The sequence below is a fragment of the Scyliorhinus torazame genome, chromosome 20 (assembly GCF_047496885.1).
Source record: "Scyliorhinus torazame isolate Kashiwa2021f chromosome 20, sScyTor2.1, whole genome shotgun sequence".
NCBI classification, from domain to species: domain Eukaryota; kingdom Metazoa; phylum Chordata; class Chondrichthyes; order Carcharhiniformes; family Scyliorhinidae; genus Scyliorhinus; species Scyliorhinus torazame.
In genome coordinates this window covers 23,955,883-23,977,094 of record NC_092726.1, presented here as the reverse complement: position 1 = coordinate 23,977,094, position 21,212 = coordinate 23,955,883, and the positions used below count along the sequence as shown (strand labels likewise).

At 51.2% G+C, this 21,212-nt stretch overlaps 1 protein-coding gene across 1 annotated transcript in view; it reads left to right on the top strand.

Annotated features, from left to right (window-relative positions):
• Nucleotides 1–4,244: 4,244 nt before the first annotated feature.
• Nucleotides 4,245–21,212, top strand: part of polr3d (polymerase (RNA) III (DNA directed) polypeptide D) — a 52,218-nt gene continuing 35,250 nt past the window's right edge. The window contains exons 1-2 of the mRNA XM_072485978.1: nucleotides 4,245–4,446; nucleotides 9,453–9,631. Of these exons, the coding sequence (XP_072342079.1) occupies nucleotides 9,467–9,631 (165 nt within the window). The 5' untranslated portion in view covers nucleotides 4,245–4,446; nucleotides 9,453–9,466. The remainder of the gene's footprint in view (nucleotides 4,447–9,452; nucleotides 9,632–21,212) is intronic.

The window sequence follows — 21,212 nt, the reverse complement described above, 5'->3', positions numbered from 1 at the left end:
ACCGAATGTCTTTGAAACTCTCCCCCCAACCAAATATTTAATGCACCTGTAGGAGTCAATTGGTAGAAGTATTCGCATGACAGGTCTGTGAATCACCAAACACACGGAACTAATGCAAGGCAGCCGACAGGATCTCAGCACAGATATGATGTCGGTGGGTGGAGTTTTCACACTGTGCTCACTTATCAAATGAGGCAGAACCTAAGGAGGAATCTGTTTCCCGTGCAACGTTAAAGAATGAAAAGCGCACGGCGATACAATTTTTGATTCTGCCCTTCCAAACTTGGACTGTAGCTGGCCAGGGTATTGTGAGCTTCATGGCACTGGGGTGAAACATTCATCAGTCCATCAAGTCCTTACTGACCCTCTGAAAGAGAGCCCTACCTAGGCCCAATCCTCTGCCCTATTCCCGTAACTCCATGACCCCACTTATCCTTTGGGACACTAATGGCCAATTTATTTATTTATTTAAAATTTAGTTTACCCAATTATTATTTTTTCCAATTAAGTGGCCAATTCACCTAACCTGCACATCTTTGGGTTGTGGGGGTGAAACCCACGCAGACATGGGGAGAATGTGCAAACTCCACATGGACAGTGACCCAGGACCGGGATTCAAACCCGGGTCCTCAGCGCTGCAGTCCCAGTGCTTTCCACTACGCCACATGCCACCCTTTTAATGGGCAATTTAGCATGGGCCAATCCACCTAACCTGCACATCTTTGGACTGCGGGAGGAAAGGGGAGCACCCAGAGGAAACCCACGCAGACACGGGAGAGTGTGCAGACTCCGCACAGTCACCCAAGGTTGAACCTGGGTCCCTGGAGCTGTGAGGCAGCAGTGTGTATAGAACGCGACTGGCATTAATGGGCAAAGGAGTTGCCTCATGTACAACACAATTCTCACTTCACAGTATAGAAAGGGCAATGCAGCTCAATTAACTCCAATGCAGTAAATAAGCTGTCTCGCAACACTTGCCATTGTAATATAATAATAATCTTTATTGTCACAAGTAGTCTTACATCAACACTGCAATGAAGTTACTGTGAAAATCCCCTCGTCGCCACACTCCGGCGCCTGTTCGGGTACACAGAGGGAGAATTCAGAATGTCCAATTCACCCAACAAGCACGTCTTTCGAGACTTGTGGGAGGAAACCGGAGCGCCCGGAGGAAACCCACGCAGACATGGGGGAGAATATGCAGACTCCTTCCAGACAGTGACCCAAGCCGGGAATCGAACCCGGGACCCTAGCGCCACAGTGCTAATTACCTTGCCGCCGGTTACAGGTTATATTGACAATGTACGGCTACGTTTCACGTCGAACATGCTCTGGTGCACCCAGTTGCAGAGTATTAGCCCCTCGGTGTACGATGGTGGAAGGGTCTTTGTAACCCGTCCCCACTGAGCATTTGCAGTAGCTTCCCCAAGCTTTCGTACATCCCCCAGCCAGGAACTTGGAATGTCCCGGTGCGCAACACTCGGTCATCAACAGTTCCTTAGGCTGGAGGAACAGCAGGATTGGGGCAGACCAAAGAACCATCTTTGGACTGTGGGAGGAAACTGGAGGAAACCCATGCTGACATGGGGAGAACGTGCAGATTCCACCCAAGGTTGGAATCAAACCCGGGTCCCCGGCGCTGTGAGGCAGCAGTGCTGACCACTGTGCTACCCTATATTATGTCTTAGAACAAAGCATTCTGAATACAAGGAAGTGCTTTGAAATCCAGCCATACTTAGGTGCACACAATAGGGTCCCTCGAACAACAATAAAATGAACAGTCTTTTACTTATTTCACCATTTCATGTTTGCCTAGATTCTCTGTTCACTATATGGAAACTCAGAACTGGATTATTATCCTATTGTCTCTATCTTCTTTCACCCTCTTGTTGTATGAATCAGACAGTTTTTAAAAATTAAATCACACTCTCTTCCCCACCCTTTCCCCATCTCTTTTGAATAAGCAAAGCTTTATGTAAAATGCAGTAGTAACATGGGTAAAAGCAAATTACTGCGGATGCTGGAATCTGAAACCAAAGAGAAAATGCTGGAAAATCTCAGCAGGTCGGGCCCCATCTGTAGGGCGAGAAAAGAGCGAACGTTTCAAGTCCAGATGACCGTTTGTCAAAGCTGAGAGTCAGAGAAAGTGGGAAATATTTAAACTGTGGAGAGAGAATGAAAGATGAGTCATAGCCACAGAAACCCAGGGGAACGGGGTGCTAATAGCCACAGAAACCAAGGGGAGGGCTAATGGCAGTCCCCAGAGAGAACAAAAGGTGTGAAAGGCCAAACAGCAGAAACATCAGAGAGTAAATTATGACAGATGTAGATGTGGGGGAGGGGAAGGGGGAAGCAAAGGGGAGAAAGGGTAAGGAAAGGTGGATAAGATGGGGGGGGGGGGGTAAATATATATTAAGAAAGAAATAAATGGTAAAAGACAGTTAAAATTAAATGGGATGAAAACAAATGGGTCGAGGTGTAACATGGGTAGATTGCTCATTCGAAGGGTCGGTGCAGACCTGATGGGCCCTCTTCCGCACTGTAGGCGTTCTATGATTCTATGTGCTAGCTGCAGCTCAAACCTAGCTCAGAGTCAGAATATAAAAATCAAGGCCGACCTTCCAGGGCAGGACCGAGGGGGTGCTGTACCGTCAGAGCTACCATCCTTTCAGATTAACATTTCACCATCTCAGATGAGACATTAAACCTGAGGACTGAACTGCTACCCTCTCAGATGGATGTAAAGAAGACTCCCATGACACAGGTAAAAACTCAGATCCTTCACCTGCGACAGCAATTCAGGATGAATTCCTCCAAACATTATTCTGCAATCGTTTAATTCCCAAGATCAGAAGAGCAGTGGTGTTATCTCCGGTGTTCTGGCCAATATTTATCCCTCAATCAACAGATTAACTGGTCATTATCATGTTGCTGTTTGCAAATTGGCTGATGCACCTCTCAATTTCAAAAAGTTCTGCACTGACACTTCGGGACAGACTGTAGTTAGGAAACAATGTTCCATTATAATAATAATCTTTATTAGTGTCACAAGTAGGCTTCCATAACACTGCAATGACGTTACTGTGGAAATCCCCTAGTCACCACACTCCGGCCGGCGCCTGTGCGGGTAGACTGAGGGAGAATTCAGAATGTCCAATTCACCTAACAAGCACGTCTTTCATTACTTGTGGGAGGAAACCGGAGCACCCGGAGGAAACCCACGCAGACACGGGGGAAACATGCAGACTCTGCTCAGACAGTGACCCATGCCGGGAATCGAACCCGGGTTTCTGGTGCTGTGAAGCAACAGTGCTAACCACTGTGCTAGCATGCCGCATACCTGTGAGTCCTTTTTATAATCACTTTGTCTCCTGTGATACTGTATCTCATTTCCCTGTTTTCTTATCTTTCGCCTCGTTTGGACCATTCATGCACTGATGTTAATAGATATGTTAAAAAGTTTCCATCTTTTAAGTAATATATAAGTGTTGAGCAGCAGTACAAGCCCAGTGTGGCAGATGGAAGTGCATTGAAGCTCAACAGTCACCAATGGCTCAGTTGGGTTTATGATGATGGGCATACGTGTGCTGATTCCTCATGGGCCTCATTACTTATTGCTTACCAATACATTATGTGTAGGATTGCATCAAATCGATGAAAGAATAGAGCAAAACGCTGGCAGCTGAGCCAAGCATCTCTTGGGGATTATAATGGATTTACAATGAATCCTACCTATTTTTATCCACTAAAACTTACTACTCCCTATTAATTAAATGTGGTTGCATTCAGGAAGGCTGAGTTATCAACACCCTGGTAATGTGAATGACCTGAGCTTTTAAACTTGCACAAAAGAGCTACAGCAAGGGCGGCACGGTGATGCTGTGGTTAGCACTGCTGCCTCATGGCGCTGAGGATCCGGGTCCGATCCCGGGTCACTGTCCGTGTGGAGTTTGCACATTCTCCCCGTGTTTGCGTTGGGTCTCACCCCCACAATCCAAAATGTGCAGGGTAGGTGGATTGGCTATGCTAAATTGCCCCTTAATTGGAAAAAAATTGGAAACTCTAAATTTATTCAAAAAGAGAGAGAAAAAAGGCCTGCAGCTAAAAGTGGATGACAGGCATTAAAATTAGGAAGTTGACGGGTGGGGCACGGTACACCGCGACTTCCGCCCCGCTGTCAGCCGCCATCTTGGTGCGGGGCTGAACGATCCACCTGCCGCGCAGCCGCACTCATTGAGCGGAGCCCGGTTTGCCCCGCACTAAGATGGCGACTCATGGCAGCCGGTTCTTGGTGTGATGGTGGCGCGGCGGGTGAACGGTAGAGAGAGAAAGAGAGGCAGGAAGGAGGCAACAGCGGCAAGCTGCAAGGGGGAAGAACCCCAGGATAGTGAAAGCCGGGTACAGCGGGCCTGGCACCAGGTCTGGGCACTTCCAGCCCGTCTCCAGGTAATTGCGGCCTAGCGGCACTGGGAGTTGTGAAGCCTGCGGAAGAGCATCAAACAGCCCAGAATGGAGACCAGCAGTCAACCCACTGAGCCCCCTCAGTTAACCCCCTCCCCCGGCCTCACTCCTTCAGTTTACCCCCTACCCTGGCCTCACTCCTTCAGTTTACCCCCTCCCCCATCAGTTTACCCCCTCCCCTGGTCTCACACCCTCAGTTTACTCCCTATCCTCACCCCCTCAGTTTACCCCCCTCACTCCCCCAGTTTACTTCCCCCTCACTCCCCCAGTTTACTTCCCCCTCACTCCCCCAGTTTACCCCCCCTCACTCCCCCAGTTTACCCCCCCCTCACTCCCCCAGTTTACCCCCCCCTCACTCCCCCAGTTTACCCCCCCTCACTCCCCCAGTTTACCCCCCTCACTCCCCCAGTTTACCCCCCCTCACTCCCCCAGTTTACCCCCCCTCACTCCCCCAGTTTACCCCCCCTCACTCCCCCAGTTTACCCCCCCTCACTCCCCCAGTTTACCCCCCCTCACTCCCCCAGTTTACCCCCCCCCATCCTCATCCCCTCAGTTTACCCCCCATCCTCATCCCCTCAGTTTACCCCCCCCCCATCCTCACCCCCTCAGCTTACTCCACCAGCCTTGACCTCTCAGTTTGCTCACCCCCTCAGTTTACCCCCCCATCCTCACCCCCTCAGTTTACCCCCCCATCCTCACCCCCTCAGTTTACCCCCCCATCCTCACCCTCTCAGTTTACCCCCCCATCCTCACCCCCTCAGTTTACCCCACCCACCTTGCCCTCTCAGTTTACCCCACCCACCTTGCCCTCTCAGTTTACCCCCATCCTCACCCCTTCAGTTAACCCCAGCCTCACCCCCTCAATTTACCCCCCCAAGCCTCACCCCCTCAGTTTACCCCCCCAGCCTCACCCCCTCAGTTTACCCCCCCAGCCTCACCCACTCAGTTTACCTCCCCACTGTGCCCCCTCAGTTTACCCCCCACCTTTCCCCCTCAGTTTACCCCCCACCTTTCCCCCTCAGTTTACCCCCCACCTTTCCCCCTCAGTTTACCCCCCACCTTTCCCCCTCAGTTTACCCCCCACCTTTCCCCCTCAGTTTACCCCCCACCTTTCCCCCTCAGTTTACCCCCCACCTTTCCCCCTCAGTTTACCCCCCACCTTTCCCCCTCAGTTTACCCCCCACCTTTCCCCCTCAGTTTACCCCCCCCACCTTTCCCCCTCAGTTTAACCCCCATCCTCGCCCCCTCAGTTTAGCCCCTGTTCCCACCCCCTCAGTTTACCCCATCCTTGCTCCCTCAGTTTACCCCCATCCTTGCTCACTCAGTTTACCCCCCATCCTCGCCCCCTCAGTTTACCCCCATCCTCGCCCCCTCAGTTTACCCCCCATCCTCGCCCACTCAGTTTACCCCCATCCTCGCCCCCTCAGTTTACCCCCCATCCTCGCCCCCTCTGTTTACCCCCCATCCTCGCCCCCTCAGTTTACCCCCCATCCTCGCCCCCAGTTTACCCCCCATCCTCGCCCCCTCAGTTTACCCCCCATCCTCGCCCCCTCAGTTTACCCCCCATCCTCGCCCCCTCAGTTTACCCCCATCCTCACCCCCTCAGTTTACCCCCCACCTTTCCCCCTTAGTTTACCCCCCATCCTCGCCCCCTCAGTTTACCCCCCATCCTCGCCCCCTCAGTTTACCCCCCATCCTCGCCCCCTCAGTTTACCCCCCATCCTCGCCCCCTCAGTTTACCCCCCATCCTCGCCCCCTCAGTTTACCCCCCATCCTCGCCCCCTCAGTTTACCCCTCCCCTTTCCCCCTCAGTTTAGCCCCTGTTCCCACCCCCTCAGTTTACCCCATCCTTGCTCCCTCAGTTTACCCCATCCTTGCTCCCTCAGTTTACCCCCCATCCTTGCTCCTTCAGTGTACCCCATCCCATTCTCGCCCCCTCAGTTTACCCCCGTCCTCACCCCCTCAGTTTACCCCATCCTTGCTCCCACAGTTTACCCCATCCTTGCTCCCTCAGTTTACCCCCCCATCCTTGCTCCTTCAGTGTACCCCATCCCATTCTCGCCCCCTCAGTTTACCCCCGTCCTCGCCCCCTCAGTTTACCCCATCCTTGCTCTCTCAGTTTACCCCATCCTTGCTCCCTCAGTTTACCCCCATCCTTGCTCCCACAGTGTACCCCCATCCCATTCTCGCCCCCTCAGTTTACCCCCGTCCTCCCCCCCTCAGTTTACCCCCTGTCCTCGCCTCCTCAGTTTACCCCCGTCCTTGCCCCCTCAGTTTACCCCCCCATCGTTGCCCCCTCAGTTTACCCCCCATCCTCGCTCCCTCGGTTTATCCCCATCCTCACCCCCTCAGTTTACCCCTCACCTTTCCCCCTCAGTTTAGCCCCTGTTCCCACCCCCTCAGTTTACCCCATCCTTGCTCCCTCAGTTTACCCCCATCCCATTCTCGCCCCCTCAGTTTACCCCCGTCCTCACCCCCTCAGTTTACCCCATCCTTTCCCCCTCAGTTTACCCCCGTCCTCACCCCCTCAGTTTACCCCATCCTTTCCCCCTCAGTTTAGCCCCTGTTCCCACCCCCTCAGTTTACCCCATCCTTGCTCCCTCAGTTTACCCCATCCTTGCTCCCTCAGTTTACCCCCCATCCTTGCTCCCTCAGTTTACCCCATCCTTTCCCCCTCAGTTTAGCCCCTGTTCCCACCCCCTCAGTTTACCCCATCCTTGCTCCCTCAGTTTACCCCATCCTTGCTCCCTCAGTTTACCCCCCATCCTTTCCCCCTCAGTTTAGCCCCTGTTCCCACCCCCTCAGTTTACCCCATCCTTGCTCCCTCAGTTTACCCCATCCTTGCTCCCTCAGTTTACCCCCCATCCTTGCTCCCTCAGTTTACCCCATCCTTTCCCCCTCAGTTTAGCCCCTGTTCCCACCCCCTCAGTTTACCCCATCCTTGCTCCCTCAGTTTACCCCATCCTTGCTCCCTCAGTTTACCCCCCATCCTTGCTCCCTCAGTTTACCCCCATCCCGTCCTCACCCCCTCAGTTTACCCCCGTCCTCACCCCCTCAGTTTACCCCATCCTTGCTCACTCAGTTTACCCCATCCTTGCTCCCTCAGTTTGCCCCCCATCCTTGCTCCCACAGTGTACCCCCATCCCATTCTCGCCCCCTCAGTTTACCCCCCATCCTCACCCCCTCAGTTTACCCCCGTCCTCCCCCCTCAGTTTGCCCCCTGTCCTCGCCTCCTCAGTTTCCCCCCATCCTTGCCCCCTCAGTTTACCCCCCCCCCATCGTTGCCCCCTCAGTTTACCCCCCTGACCTCACCCCCAAGTGGACAGATTTTAACGGTAGGCCGATTTGGTGAAAGGAAGTCTGGGAAATTTCTCTCCGGCTTCATCAAATGTTGGAGCTCACTGCAACTCCGATCATTCTCCGCGGTATCTACCTTCTGAATTTAAAAAGAAAAGAAAATAATTTGCGGAATTTGGGAGAATAATTTCTGTAGATGGACGGGACTGCAATGAAATCAAATAAAAACAAAGATAGCAATGGAACGGGGTATATTTAATGAGATGAGACTTGCTAATTGGAAAGCTGACTGAAGAACACCAGAACCGTCCTGTAAAGAGCTTGATCTGGAGTGTTTTACCTGAATGTGAGACTTGGACCTTCCAGAAAGAGGCCAACTTGCTAAGCAGCTTTGAGATGTGGGTTTGGAAAGGGACAGCTGGAAAGAGGAAAGCAATAAATGCCGTGGCGGAGTTCATGAACAAAGACACTTGCTGACAAATGAGGAAAAGGCAGAGAATCTCACTGTGCTGTCAGCTCTGGACTGGTTTTAGTCCTGCCAGTGTCTGGGCACAAGGGTGCCGCAGTGGTCAGCATCGCTGCCTCACAGCGCCAGGGACCCAGATTCAATCCCAGCCTTGGGTGACTCTGCGGAGTCTGTACGTTCCCCCCCGTGTCTGCGTGGGTTTCCTCCGGGTGCTCCGATTTCCTCCCACAGTCCAAACATGAGCAGGTTTGGTGGATTGGCCGTGATCAATTGCCCCTTAGTGTCCAACCATTAGGTGTGGTTACGGGAGGGCGGCACAGTGGTTAGCACTGCACCTACGGCGCTGTGGGCCTGGGTTCGAATCCCGGCCTTGGGTTACTGTCCGTGGGGAGTTTGCACATTCTCCCCGTGTCTGCGTGTGTCTCACCCCCACAACCCAAAGATGTGCAGGTTGGATGGATTGGCCATGCTAAATTGCCCCTTAATTGGAAAAAAAATAATTGGGTACTCTAAAATTTAAAAAAAAGGTGCGGTTATGGGGATAGGGGAGTGGGCCTGGGTAGAGTGCTCTTTCGGAGGGTCACTGCAGACTCGGTGGGCCGAATGGCCTCCTTCTACACTGTAGGGATTCTATGGTTCTGACATGGCGCCCTTTAGGAATTTATACCGTGCCTTTCAGGAGAAAACAAACCAGGGTGCTTCTCACAGGCATGCTAAGAAGACTGGCTGTCCCACAGCATACAAATTGGCTTCACGCTGTGGACTTAATGTTCCATTACCTTGAGAAGCATGGAACGTGATTGCACACCATTGTCGAACGCCATTGTTAACGGCGGCTGACCTTTTATTCATTCTCAGGTTCTGGGCATCCCTGGAAAATGTGGTATTTATTCCTCATCCCTCATTGCCTTTGAAAGACGGTGGGCTCCACTCTCTTGTGTCCCATGTGATGACACTGCTGTCAAATTCTGACCTTGTCAGGAGCTGCTGTGTTTACATCACCAGGGGAGTTTTAAGCAAGTTTGGTTCTTTCGGCAGCTTGAAATAATCTTCCTTTGTCCATCGCTTGCTGTGTTTGTGACAATGTGCAAACCCTGAGAAGATCGAAAGATTCTCCTGTAACCCACAGCAGAGCTGCCTTGTTGGATTGTGATTTTGAGGGACTGGGCGCCCTGTCCTGACTGACGTGGCGTTTGGAACTAAATGATCTTGTTCCTTTGCTGTGCAGATTGAGAAGCTGCGATGTCCGAGAGAGGTCCCAGCGGAGACTCTGGCCAACCCAGCGCCATCAGGCCCACCGTCACGGTGGGCAGGGGTCTGCCAGGGCGACGGAGCTCTGCCGCTGTTACCCCGGGTCGCCTGCCATCCATCCGTTCACGGGATCTAACGCTGGGTGGAATGAAAAAGGTCAGTGCTGTCGATTGCTTGTTTCAGGCGAGCGCGGGGTCACTCATTGTAGAATGCAAGTTCGACCTCCTCTGTGAAGAAAGAAAGAGGTTTGTCTTTTGGGTGTCACCTGTTTTTCCTGCGTTGACCAATCAATTCTGTATTTGCAGCGTCGCCTGTTCTTATTTTGGCTATCCAGCACTCGCAGACAGTTTCTATTATTGCACATCAGTAATGCTCACTGGACTGAGACTGAACATGCAGCAAGGGTTTGGTGAGAGCTGGTCTGTGACTGATTAAACATGCTGCTGCTGAGCATTTGTACTGCAGCAGCTCGAGAGCTTCTTTGTGGAGACGTGTGCAAGCTACCTCTCCCATAAAACAGTGCAGTTAGTTTTTCCCTCCGGCGTGACCTCCAACCCCCTCCCCCAAGCCCCAACTCGCCGAAAAGGGGGTCCCGCACGCCACCTCGCACACGCATGGTACCCCCGGGCGTGGGAGGAATGCCAACCTGGCACCCTGATGCCGCCAGCTGGCACCCGCAGTGCTCCTGCCAGCTGGCAGTGCCACTTGGGCAGCCTGACAGTGCCAGGCTGGCACGCAGATGGTGCCACCAGGGTGCCAGACCGGCAGCGCCAGGGGTCGGGTTGGCAGTGCCAAGGAGCCAGAGGGCACTGGGGGACCCCGATCTCCTGGGAGATCCCCGCAAGTGCCGTTCCGTCTGGTCACAGTTTGCAAGAACCAGGATTGAACAGCGCTCGCCAGAGGTCACTGCGGTCACAGTTAGTATTGATAAATGACAGCCCTTGCCTCAGCAGATAATACCTGCTTCTGAGTCAGCAGATCGTGAGTCCAGGCCCCAAAACCCACCTTGATCACATAATCTAGGTACTGAGGGACGGCATTTGGGGCAGTACTGAGGGGGAGTACTGAACTGTCTGAGACACCGTACTGCGTGGGAGTACTGAACTATCTTAGATACTGTACTGAGGGGGAAATACTGAACTGTCTTAGACACAGTACTGAGGGGGAATACTGAACTGTCTTAGACACCGTACTGAGGGGGAGTACTGAACTGTCTTAGACACCGTACTGAGGGGGAAATACTGAACTGTCTTAGACACCGTACTGAGGGGGATACTGAACTGTCTTAGACATCGTACTGAGGGGGATACTGAACTGTCTGAGACACCGTACTGAGGGGGATACTGAACTGTCTTAGACACCGTACTGAGGGGGAATACTGAACTGTCTTAGACACCGTACTGAGGGGGAAATACTGAACTGTCTTAGACATCGTACTGAGGGGGAATACTGAACTGTCTGAGACACCGTACTGAGGGGGATACTGAACTGTCTTAGACACCGTACTGAGGGGGAAATACTGAACTGTCTTAGACATCGTACTGAGGGAGAATACTGAACTGTCTGAGACACCGTACTGAGGGGGAGTACTGAACTGTCTGAGACACCGTACTGAGGGGGAGTACTGAACTGTCTGAGACACCGTACTGAGGGAGAATACTGAACTGTCTTAGGCACCGTACTGAGGGGGAATACTGAACTGTCTTAGACACGGTACTGAGGGGGAATACTGAACTGTCTTAGACACCATACTGAGGGGGAATACTGAACTGTCTGAGACACCGTACTGAGGGGGAATACTGAACTGTCTGAGACACCGTACTGAGGGGGAATACTGAACTGTCTGAGACACCGTACTGAGGGGGAGTACTGAACTGTCTGAGACACCGTACTGAGGGAGAATACTGAACTGTCTGAGACACCGTACTGAGGGGGAATACTGAACTGTCTGAGACACCGTACTGAGGGAGAATACTGAACTGTCTGAGACACCGTACTGAGGGGGAATACTGAACTGTCTTAGACACCGTACTGAGGGGGAATACTGAACTGTCTTAGACACCGTACTGAGGGGGAATACTGAACTGTCTTAGACACCATACTGAGGGGGAATACTGAACTGTCTTAGACACCATACTGAGGGCGATACTGAACTGTCTTAGACACCGTACTGAGGGGGAATACCGAACTGTCTTAGACACCATACTGAGGGGGAAATACTGAACTGTCTTAGACACCGTACTGAGGGGGAAATACTGAACTGTCTTAGACACCGTACTGAGGGGGAATACTGAACTGTCTTAGACGCCGTACTGAGGGGGAATACCGAACTGTCTTAGACACCGTACTGAGGGGGAATACTGAACTGTCTTAGACACCGTACTGAGGGGGAATACTGAACTGTCTTAGACACCGTACTGAGGGGGAATACTGAACTGTCTTAGACACCGTACTGAGGGGGAATACTGAACTGTCTTAGACACCGTACTGAGGGGGAATACTGAACTGTCTCAGACACCGTACTGAGGGGGAATACTGAACTGTCTTAGACACCGTACTGAGGGGGAATACTGAACTGTCTTAGACACCGTACTGAGGGGGAATACTGAACTGTCTTAGACACCGTACTGAGGGGGAATACTGAACTGTCTTAGACATCGTACTGAGGGGGAATACTGAACTGTCTTAGACACCGTACTGAGGGGGAATACTGAACTGTCTGAGACACCGTACTGAGGGGGAATACTGAACTGTCTTAGACATCGTACTGAGGGGGAATACTGAACTGTCTGAGACACCGTACTGAGGGGGACTACTGAACTGTCTGAGACACCGTACTGAGGGGGACTACTGAACTGTCTGAGACACCGTACTGAGGGGGAATACTGAACTGTCTCAGACACCGTACTGAGGGGGAATACTGAACTGTCTGAGACACCGTACTGAGGGGGAATACTGAACTGTCTTATTCACCGTACTGAGGGGGATTACCGAACTGTCTTCGACACCGACCGTACTGAGGGGGGATACTGAACTGTCTTAGACACCGTACTGAGGGGGAGTACTGAACTGTCTTAGACACCGTACAGAGGGGGACTACTGAACTGGCTCAGACACCGTACTGAGGGGGAATACTGAACTGTCTTAGACACCGTACTGAGGGGGAATACTGAACTGTCTTAGACATTGTACTGAGGGGAATACTGAACTGTCTTATTCACCGTATTGAGGGGGAATACCGAACTGTCTTAGACACCGTACTGAGGGGGAATACCGAACTGTCTTAGACACCGTACTGAGGGGGAATACTGAACTGCGTTAGACACCGTACTGAGGGGGAGTACTGAACTGTCTTAGACACCGTACTGAGGGGGAATACTGAACTATCTCAGACACCGTACTGAGGGGGAATACTGAACTGTCTTAGACACCGTACTGAGGGGGAATACTGAACTGTCTTAGACACCGTACTGAGGGGGAATACTGAACTGTCTTTGGCACCGTACTGAGGGGAATACTGAACTGGCTCAGACACCGTACTGAGGGGGAGTACTGAACTGTGTTAGACACCATACTGAGGGGGAATACTGAACTGTCTTAGACACCGTACTGATGGGAATACTGAACTGTCTTGGATACTGTACTGAGGGGAATACTGAACTGTCTTATTCACCGTACTGAGGGGGAATACCGAACTGTCTTAGACACCGTACTGAAGGGGAATACCGAACTGTCTTAGACATCGTACTGAGGGGGAATACTGAACTGTCTTAGGCACCGTACTGAGGGGAATACTGAACTGTCTGAGACACCATACTGAGGGGGAATACTGAACTGTCTTAGACACCGTACTGAGGGGGAATACTGAACTGTCTTAGACACTGTACTGAGGGAGAATACTGAACTGTCTTATTCACCGTACTGAGGGGGAATACCGAACTGTCTTAGACACCGTACTGAAGGGGAATACCGAACTGTCTTAGACATCGTACTGAGGGGGAATACTGAACTGTCTTAGGCACCGTACTGAGGGGAATACTGAACTGTCTGAGACACCATACTGAGGGGGAATACTGAACTGTCTTAGACACCGTACTGAGGGGGAATACTGAACTGTCTTAGACACTGTACTGAGGGAGAATACTGAACTGTCTGAGACACCGTACTGAGGGGGAATACTGAACTGTCTTAGACACCGTACTGAGGGGGAATACTGAACTGTCTTAGACACCGTACTGAGAGGGAATACCGAACTGTCTTAGACATCGTACTGAGGGGGATACTGAACTGTCTTAGGCACCGTACTGAGGGGGAATACTGAACTGTCTGAGACACCATACTGAGGGGGAATACTGAACTGTCTTAGACACCGTACTGAGGGGGAATACTGAACTGTCTTAGACACCATACTGAGGGGGAATACCGAACTGTCTTAGACACCGTACTGAGGGGGGATACCGAACTGTCTTAGACACCGTACTGAGGGGGAATACTGAACTGTCTTCGACACCGTACTGAGGGGGAATACTGAACTGTCTTAGACACCGTACTGAGGGGGAATACTGAACTGTCTCACACCGTACTGAGGGGGAATACTGAACTGTCTCAGACACCGTACTGAGGGGGAATACTGAACTGTCTTCGAGTCTTACTAAGAGAGTCATGTAATTCACAATATATATTAATGATTTGGATGAGGGAGTAAAATGTAACATCAAAGTTTGCAGATGATATCAAATCAGGTGGGAGGGTGAATTGTGACGAGGATGCAGGGATCCTACAGCAAGATCTGGACAGGTTGGGCGAGTGGGCAAATCAATGGCAGATGCAGTATAATTTGGATAAGTGTGAGGTTCTTCACTTTGGAAGCAAAAACAGGAAGGCAGATTACTACCTGAATGGTTGTAAATTGGGAGAGGGGAATGTGCAGCGGGACCTGGGTGTCCTTGTGCACCAGACGCTGAAGGTAAGCATGCAGGTGCAGCAGGCGGGAAAGAAGGCTAATGGTATGTTGGCCTTCATTGCGAGAGGTTTTGAGTATAGAAGCAGGGATGTGTTGCTGCAATTGTACAGGGCCTTGGTGAGGCCACACCTGGAGTATTGTGTGCAGTTTTGGTCTCCTTCTCTGAGGAAGGATGTTCTTGCTCTCGAGGGAGTGCAGCGAAGGTTTACCAGACTGATTCCAGGGATGGCGGGACTGTCATATGAGGAGAGATTGACTAGGTTGGGATTGTTCTCGCTGGAGTTCAGAAGAATGAGGGGGGGGATCTCATAGAGACGTATAAAATTCTAACAGGACTAGACAGGGTAGATGCAGGGAAGATGTTACCAATGATGGGTGTGTCCAGAACCAGGGGTCACAGCCTGAGGATTCAGGGTAAACCATTTCGGACAGAGATAAGGAGATATTTCTTCACCCAAAGAGTGGTGAGCCTGTGGAATTCATTACCACAGGAAGTAGTTGATGCTAAAACTTTGAATATATTCAAGAGGCGGCTGGATATAGCACTTGGGGAGAATGGGATCAAAGGCTATGGGGAGGAAGCAGGATTAGGCTATTGAGTTGGATGATCAGCCATGATCGTGATGAATGGCGGAGCAGGCTTGAAGGGCCAAGAGGTCTCCTCCTGCTCCTATCTTCTATGTATCTATGTATTTATGTAATAATGGAGGTGCCGTCTTTTGGGTTACAATCTGCGCTTACAAGCGGGCGTAGAATATCCTCTGGTGCTGTTTCGAAGAAGAACAGGGATGGAAATTAAACCTCACCATTCGAAGGCCTCCTGCATTGTGGATTCTGTGATTAAAACCGATTAACTGGTCAATTATTGCCTTGCTGTTTGTGCGAGCTTGCCATGTACCAATCCATTGCTGCCTTTCCAATGTTGTAGCAGTGATCCCTCCGTTAAGAGTTTCAAATCGAAACACTTGGCTGCCGTGCAAATAAATGTTGTCGAAACCTGTTTCGCATTCGGAAATGGACTGACGTTTGAGTTGGCAAAATCGGTCTGCTTAATTGGCCCCAGTGCCTCTTGAATGTTGTTTACCTCATCTGGGAGTCAACTGCAAGTTTTCTAATGAGAATAGATGGGCGAATCAACACCTTAATTTTGTGTACAACCTGTATGTTAAGCTGCAATGTGCTGGTGACCCTCTGTCGATTCCGGAGTTGGACATGCATTTCGATTTGAGGTGTTTTTTTTCACAGGTTAGCTGCCATCAGTCATGGTGGTTTCTCTGGCCGAATCAAATCTTCTCTTTTGGTTCCGTAAAGGACTGGCACCCTTCATTTTCCCCTGGCACTGGGGTGGCGAGTCACTGGCAATTGTGATTCTGCCAGGAGCAACCTGTTGTGTTAAAAACAAAAATAAGCTTCGAGGAATTGACATGCTGAAAGGGTGCTCCTCTGTACTATCATTTCAAATTGGCATGGCTAACCAAACTGGAGAAAAGCATTCTGGCTACATTTAGTCAGTGTGTGGTGCAGTGACACCCTCTGCCCAGCTGGATGTGGCGCTGTTGGGCTGGTAGTTACTGGTAATTACAGAACTATTTTATACCACGCGTGCACATATTGTTGAAGTTGGCAGGGCAGATTGAGAGAGTGGTTCTAAAGGCATTTTGCATCAAAGGGCTCTCTAGAGGCATAAAGTACAAAAGCACAAAGTCACGATGAACCTTTTTATAAAAAAAACGATTCTGGGCGCCGCCCCTGGTACCAGGGATGAGTGACTTCACTTGCGTGGACAGATTGGAGTGGTTAGGATCTGGAAAGCACTGCCTGAGAGTGGCGGAGGCCGATACAATCTCGGCTTCCAAAAGAGGATTGAGTTAGCACCAGAGCAGGAAAACCTTGCAAACCGAAAGGGCGGGAAAGGGGGTGTGAGCTAAATTGTGCTTGTTGGGCACAGCTGGAATGGGCTGAATCCTTCCGTGCTGGACCCCATTCTACGAAAAGGTAGATTTGCCCAAGGGTATAGTGGGTAAATGTGCCACCAGGCGTGCTGCCAAGACGAGAGAGCCCCAATTTTAATCCTCCATCTGTCCAGAACTGACCGAGTCAGCAATGGCTCAGTAGAGGGCTAACCAGTTATAGAGTTTCCACTACTGATTTCAATAGCTTCGGAAGTCTATTTTTAAAAAATATATATTTTATTCGAGTTTTTTGGCCAAACATAACAATACGTAGTGTTTCTTTTACACAACAATAAAGCAATATAAATAGCCGTGGCCAGTTTTAAACAAATAAATAAATAATATATATAAACAAAAACAAAAGAAAAACAAAACTAAATGGCAACTGCCTTGTCCAAAATAAATACTCTCCAAAATTACAGTCCAACAGTCCAATATACAATTACATATACCAAATACCTATACATGTACAATAACATCCCTGAGAGTCCGTCCGATTCCTCCCCCCCCCCCCCCTCCCCCCTGGGTTGCTGCTGTTATCTACTTCTTTTCCATTCCCTCTATCTTTCTGTGAGGTAGTCGACGAATGGTTGCCACCGCCTGGTGAACCCCTGAGCCGAACTCCTTAACACGAACTTAATCCGTTCTAACTTTATGAACCCTGCCATATCGTTTATCCAGGTCTCCACCCCCGGGGGCTTAGCTTCGTTCCACATTAACAATATCCTGCGCCGGGCTACACGTCAGCCTCTCTCGCCTCCTGCACTCCCGGCTCTTCTGCAACCCCAAATATAGCCAACCCCCAGCTTGGCTCGACCCGGACCCCCACCACCTTCGAAAGCACCTTTGCCACCCCCACCCAGAACCCCTGTAGTACCGGGCATGACCAGAACATGTGGGTGTGATTCGCTGGGCCTCTCGAGCATCTCGCACACCTATCCTCTACCCCCAAAAATTTACTAAGCCGCTCCAGTCATATGCGCCCTGTGTAGCACCTTAAATTGTATCAGGCTTAGCCTGGCACACTAGGACGATGAGTTTACCCTACGTAGGGCATCCGCCCACAGCCCCTCCTCAATCTCCTCCCCCAGTTCTTCCCATTTCCCTTTCAGCTCATCTACCATGATCTCCCCCTCGTCCCTCATCTCCCTGTATATGTCCGCTACCTTACCGTCCCCCACCCATGTCTCTGAGATCACTCTATCCTGCACTTCCTGCGTCGGGAGCTGCAGGAATTCCCTCACCTGTTGCCTCACAAAAGCCCTCAATTGCATATACCGAAATGCATTCCCTTGGGGCAACCCATATTTCTCCGTCAGCGCTCCCAAACTCGCAAACGTCCCATCTACAAATAGATCTCTTAATTGTACTACCCCAGCTCTTTGCCATGCTCCAAATCCCCCATCCATTCTCCCCGGAACGAACCTATGATTGTTTCTTATCGGGGACCGCACCGAAGCTCCCGTCCCTCCCCTATGCCGTCTCCACTGCCCCCAAATTCTCAATGTTGCCACCACCACCGGGCTTGTGGTGTATTTCTTTGGTGAGAACGGCAACGGCGCCGTCACCATTGCTTGCAGGCTAGTCCCCTTGCAGGACGCCCTCTCCATTCTCTTCCACGCTGCTCCCTCCCCTTCTCCCATCCACTTACACACAACTGAAACATTGGCGGCCCAGTAGTACTCACTTAGGCTCGGTAATGCCAGCCCCCCCCCTGTCCCTACTACGCTGCAAGAATCCCCGCCTCACTCGGGGTCTTCCCAGCCCACACAAAACTCATAATGCTCTTCTCAATTCTTTTGAAAAAAGCCTTCGTGATCACCACCGGGAGGCACTGGAACACAAAAAGGAATCTCGGGAGGACCACCATTTTAACCGCCTGCACCCTACCTGCCAATGACAAGGACACCATGTCCCATCTCTTGAAATCCTCCTCCATCTGTTCCACCAACCGTGTTAAATTAAGCCTACGTAATGTACCCCAATTCTTGGCTATCTGGATCCCCAGGTACCGGAAGTCCCTTGTTACCTTCCTCAACGGTAAATCCTCTATCTCTCTGCTCTGCTCCCCCGGGTGCACCACAAATAACTCACTTTTCCCCATGTTCAGTTTATACCCTGAAAAATCCCCAAACTCCCCAAGTATCCGCATTATCTCTGGCATCCCCTCCGCCGGGTCCGCCACATATAGCAACAAATCGTCCGCATACAGAGATACCCAGTGTTCTTCTCCTCCTCTAAGTACCCCCCTCCACTTCCTGGAACCCCTCAGTGCCATGGCCAGGGGTTCAATCGCCAGTGCAAACAATAACGGGGACAGAGGACATACCTGCCTCGTCCCTCCATGGAGCCGAAAATAGTCAGACCCCCGTCCATTCGTGACCACGCTCAGCATCGGGGCCCTATACAGCAGCTGTACCCACCTGATATACCCGTCCCCAAAGCCAAACCTCCTCAACACCTCCCACAAATAATCCCACTCCACTCTATCAAATGCTTTCTCGGCATCCATCGCCACCACTATCTCCGCTTCCCCCTCTGGTGGGGGCATCATCATTACCCCTAACAGCCTCCGTTTATTTGTATTTAGCTGTCTCCCCTTCACAAACCCAGTTGGTCCTCATGGACCACCCCCCGGGACACAATCCTCTATTCTCATTGCCATTACCTTGGCCAGGATCTTAGCATCCACATTCAGGAGGGAAATGAGCCTGCATGACCTGCATTGCAGCGGGTCTTTTTCCTTCTTTAGGGAGGAGCGATATCGTTGCCTCTGACATAGTCGGGGGGCAGCTGCCCCCTTTCCCTCGCCTCATTAAAGGTTCTCATCAGTAGCGGGGCTAGCAAATCCAAATATTTCTTATAGAATTCAACTGGGAATCCGTCTGGTCCCGGCGCCTTCCCCGCCTGCATGCTTCCAATCCCTTTCACTACTTCCTCCGTCTTAATCTGTGCTCCCAGCCCCACTCTCTCCTGTTCCTCCACCTTTGGAAAATTCCAGCTGATCCAGAAAACACATCATTCTCTCCTTCCTGTCCGGGGGCTGCGCTTCATATAATCTTTCATAAAATGCCTTGAACACTCCATTCACTCTCTCCACTCCCCGTTCCATCTCCCCCTCCTCATCTCTCACCCCCCCTATCTCCCTCGCTGCTCCCCTTTTCCTCAGTTGGTGGGCCAACATCCTACTCGCCTTCTCCCCATATTCGTACTGTACACCCTGTGCCTTCCTCCATTGTGCCTCTGCCTTACCCGTAGTCAACAAGTCAAACTCTATATGTAGCCTTTGCCTTTCCTGTATAGTCCCTCCTCCGGTGCCTCCGCGTATTGTCTGTCCACCCTCAGCAGTTCTTTCAACAACCGCTCCCTTTCCCTACCCTCCTGCTTTCCTTTATGTGCCCTAATAGATATCAGCTCCCCTCTAACCACTGCCTTCAGTGCCTCCCAGACCACTCCCACCTGTACCTCCCCATTATCATTAATTTCCAAGTACCTTTCAATACACCCCCTCACCCTTAAACACACCCCCTCATCTGCCAATAATCCCATGTCCATTCTCCAGGGTGGAAGCTGTTGTTTTTCTTCCCCTATCTCCAGGTCCACCCAGTGTGGAGCATAATCCGAGATGGCTATAGCCGTGTACTCCGTCCCCGTCACCTTTGGGATCAGTGCCCTTCCCAAAACAAAAAAATCTATTCGTGAAAATACTTTATGTACGTAGGAGAAAAACGAAAACTCCTTACTCCTAGGTCTACTAAATCTCCAGGGATCTACTCCTCCCATCTGCACCATAAAATCCTTAAGCAGGACTTCCGGGTGCGGCGATGACCAGCTGAGTCGCACGTTTCGGCAGCTCCCGGTGAAACGGACTTTTGGGCTCTTGATAGGAGCCCCAACGGCAATTTTGACGGCTAAAAACACTGTGCGGTAAACCAGAAGGGAATCCCCCCTGGACACGGATGGAAAAAGGAGGAGAAAGTGGCCAGATTGCAGTGGATCCTTTAGAACAGCGGCAAGGAAGGCAAGCAAAAACCAAGATGGCGTCGGAAGGTGGCAGTTTAACATGGGGCCCTGAACAACAAGAGTTCTTGAAATGCTGTGTGGAAGAGATCAAAAAGGAAATGAAGAAAGAGCTGTTGGCCCCGATACTACAGGCGATCGAAGGGCTAAAGGAGGAACAAAAGACCCAGGAGCGGGAGCTTCGGGTCGTGAAGGCAAAGGCAGCCGAGAATGAGGACGTCATACAGGGCCTGGTGGTGAAGACGGAGATGCAGGAGGCACATCAGAAACAATGTGTGGAAAGGTTGGAGGCACTGGAAAACAACGCAAGGAGGAACAACCTGAGGATTCTTGGTCTTCCTGAAGGTGTGGAGGGAGCGGACGTCGGGGCATATGTGAGCACGATGCTGCACTCGTTAATGGGAGGGAGGCCCCGGCGGGTCCGTTGGAGGTGGAGGGAGCATACCGAGTGATGGCGCGAGGACCGAGAGCAGGAGAAATTCCCAGAGCCATAGTGGTGATATTCCTCCATTTTAAGGATAGAGAAATGGTCCTTAGATGGGCGAAGAAAACTCGGAGCAGTAAATGGGAGAACGCGGTGATCCGCGTTTATCAAGACTGGAGTGCGGAGGTGGCGAGAAGGAGGGCGAGCTTTAATCGGGCCAAGGCGGTGCTTCATAAAAAGAAGATAAAATTTGGAATGCTGCAACCGGCAAGACTGTGGGTCACATATCGAGGGAGGCACCACTACTTTGAGACGGCGGATGAAGCGTGGACTTTTATTGTGGAAGAAAAACTGGAATGAGCGGGTTATTAAAAAGAA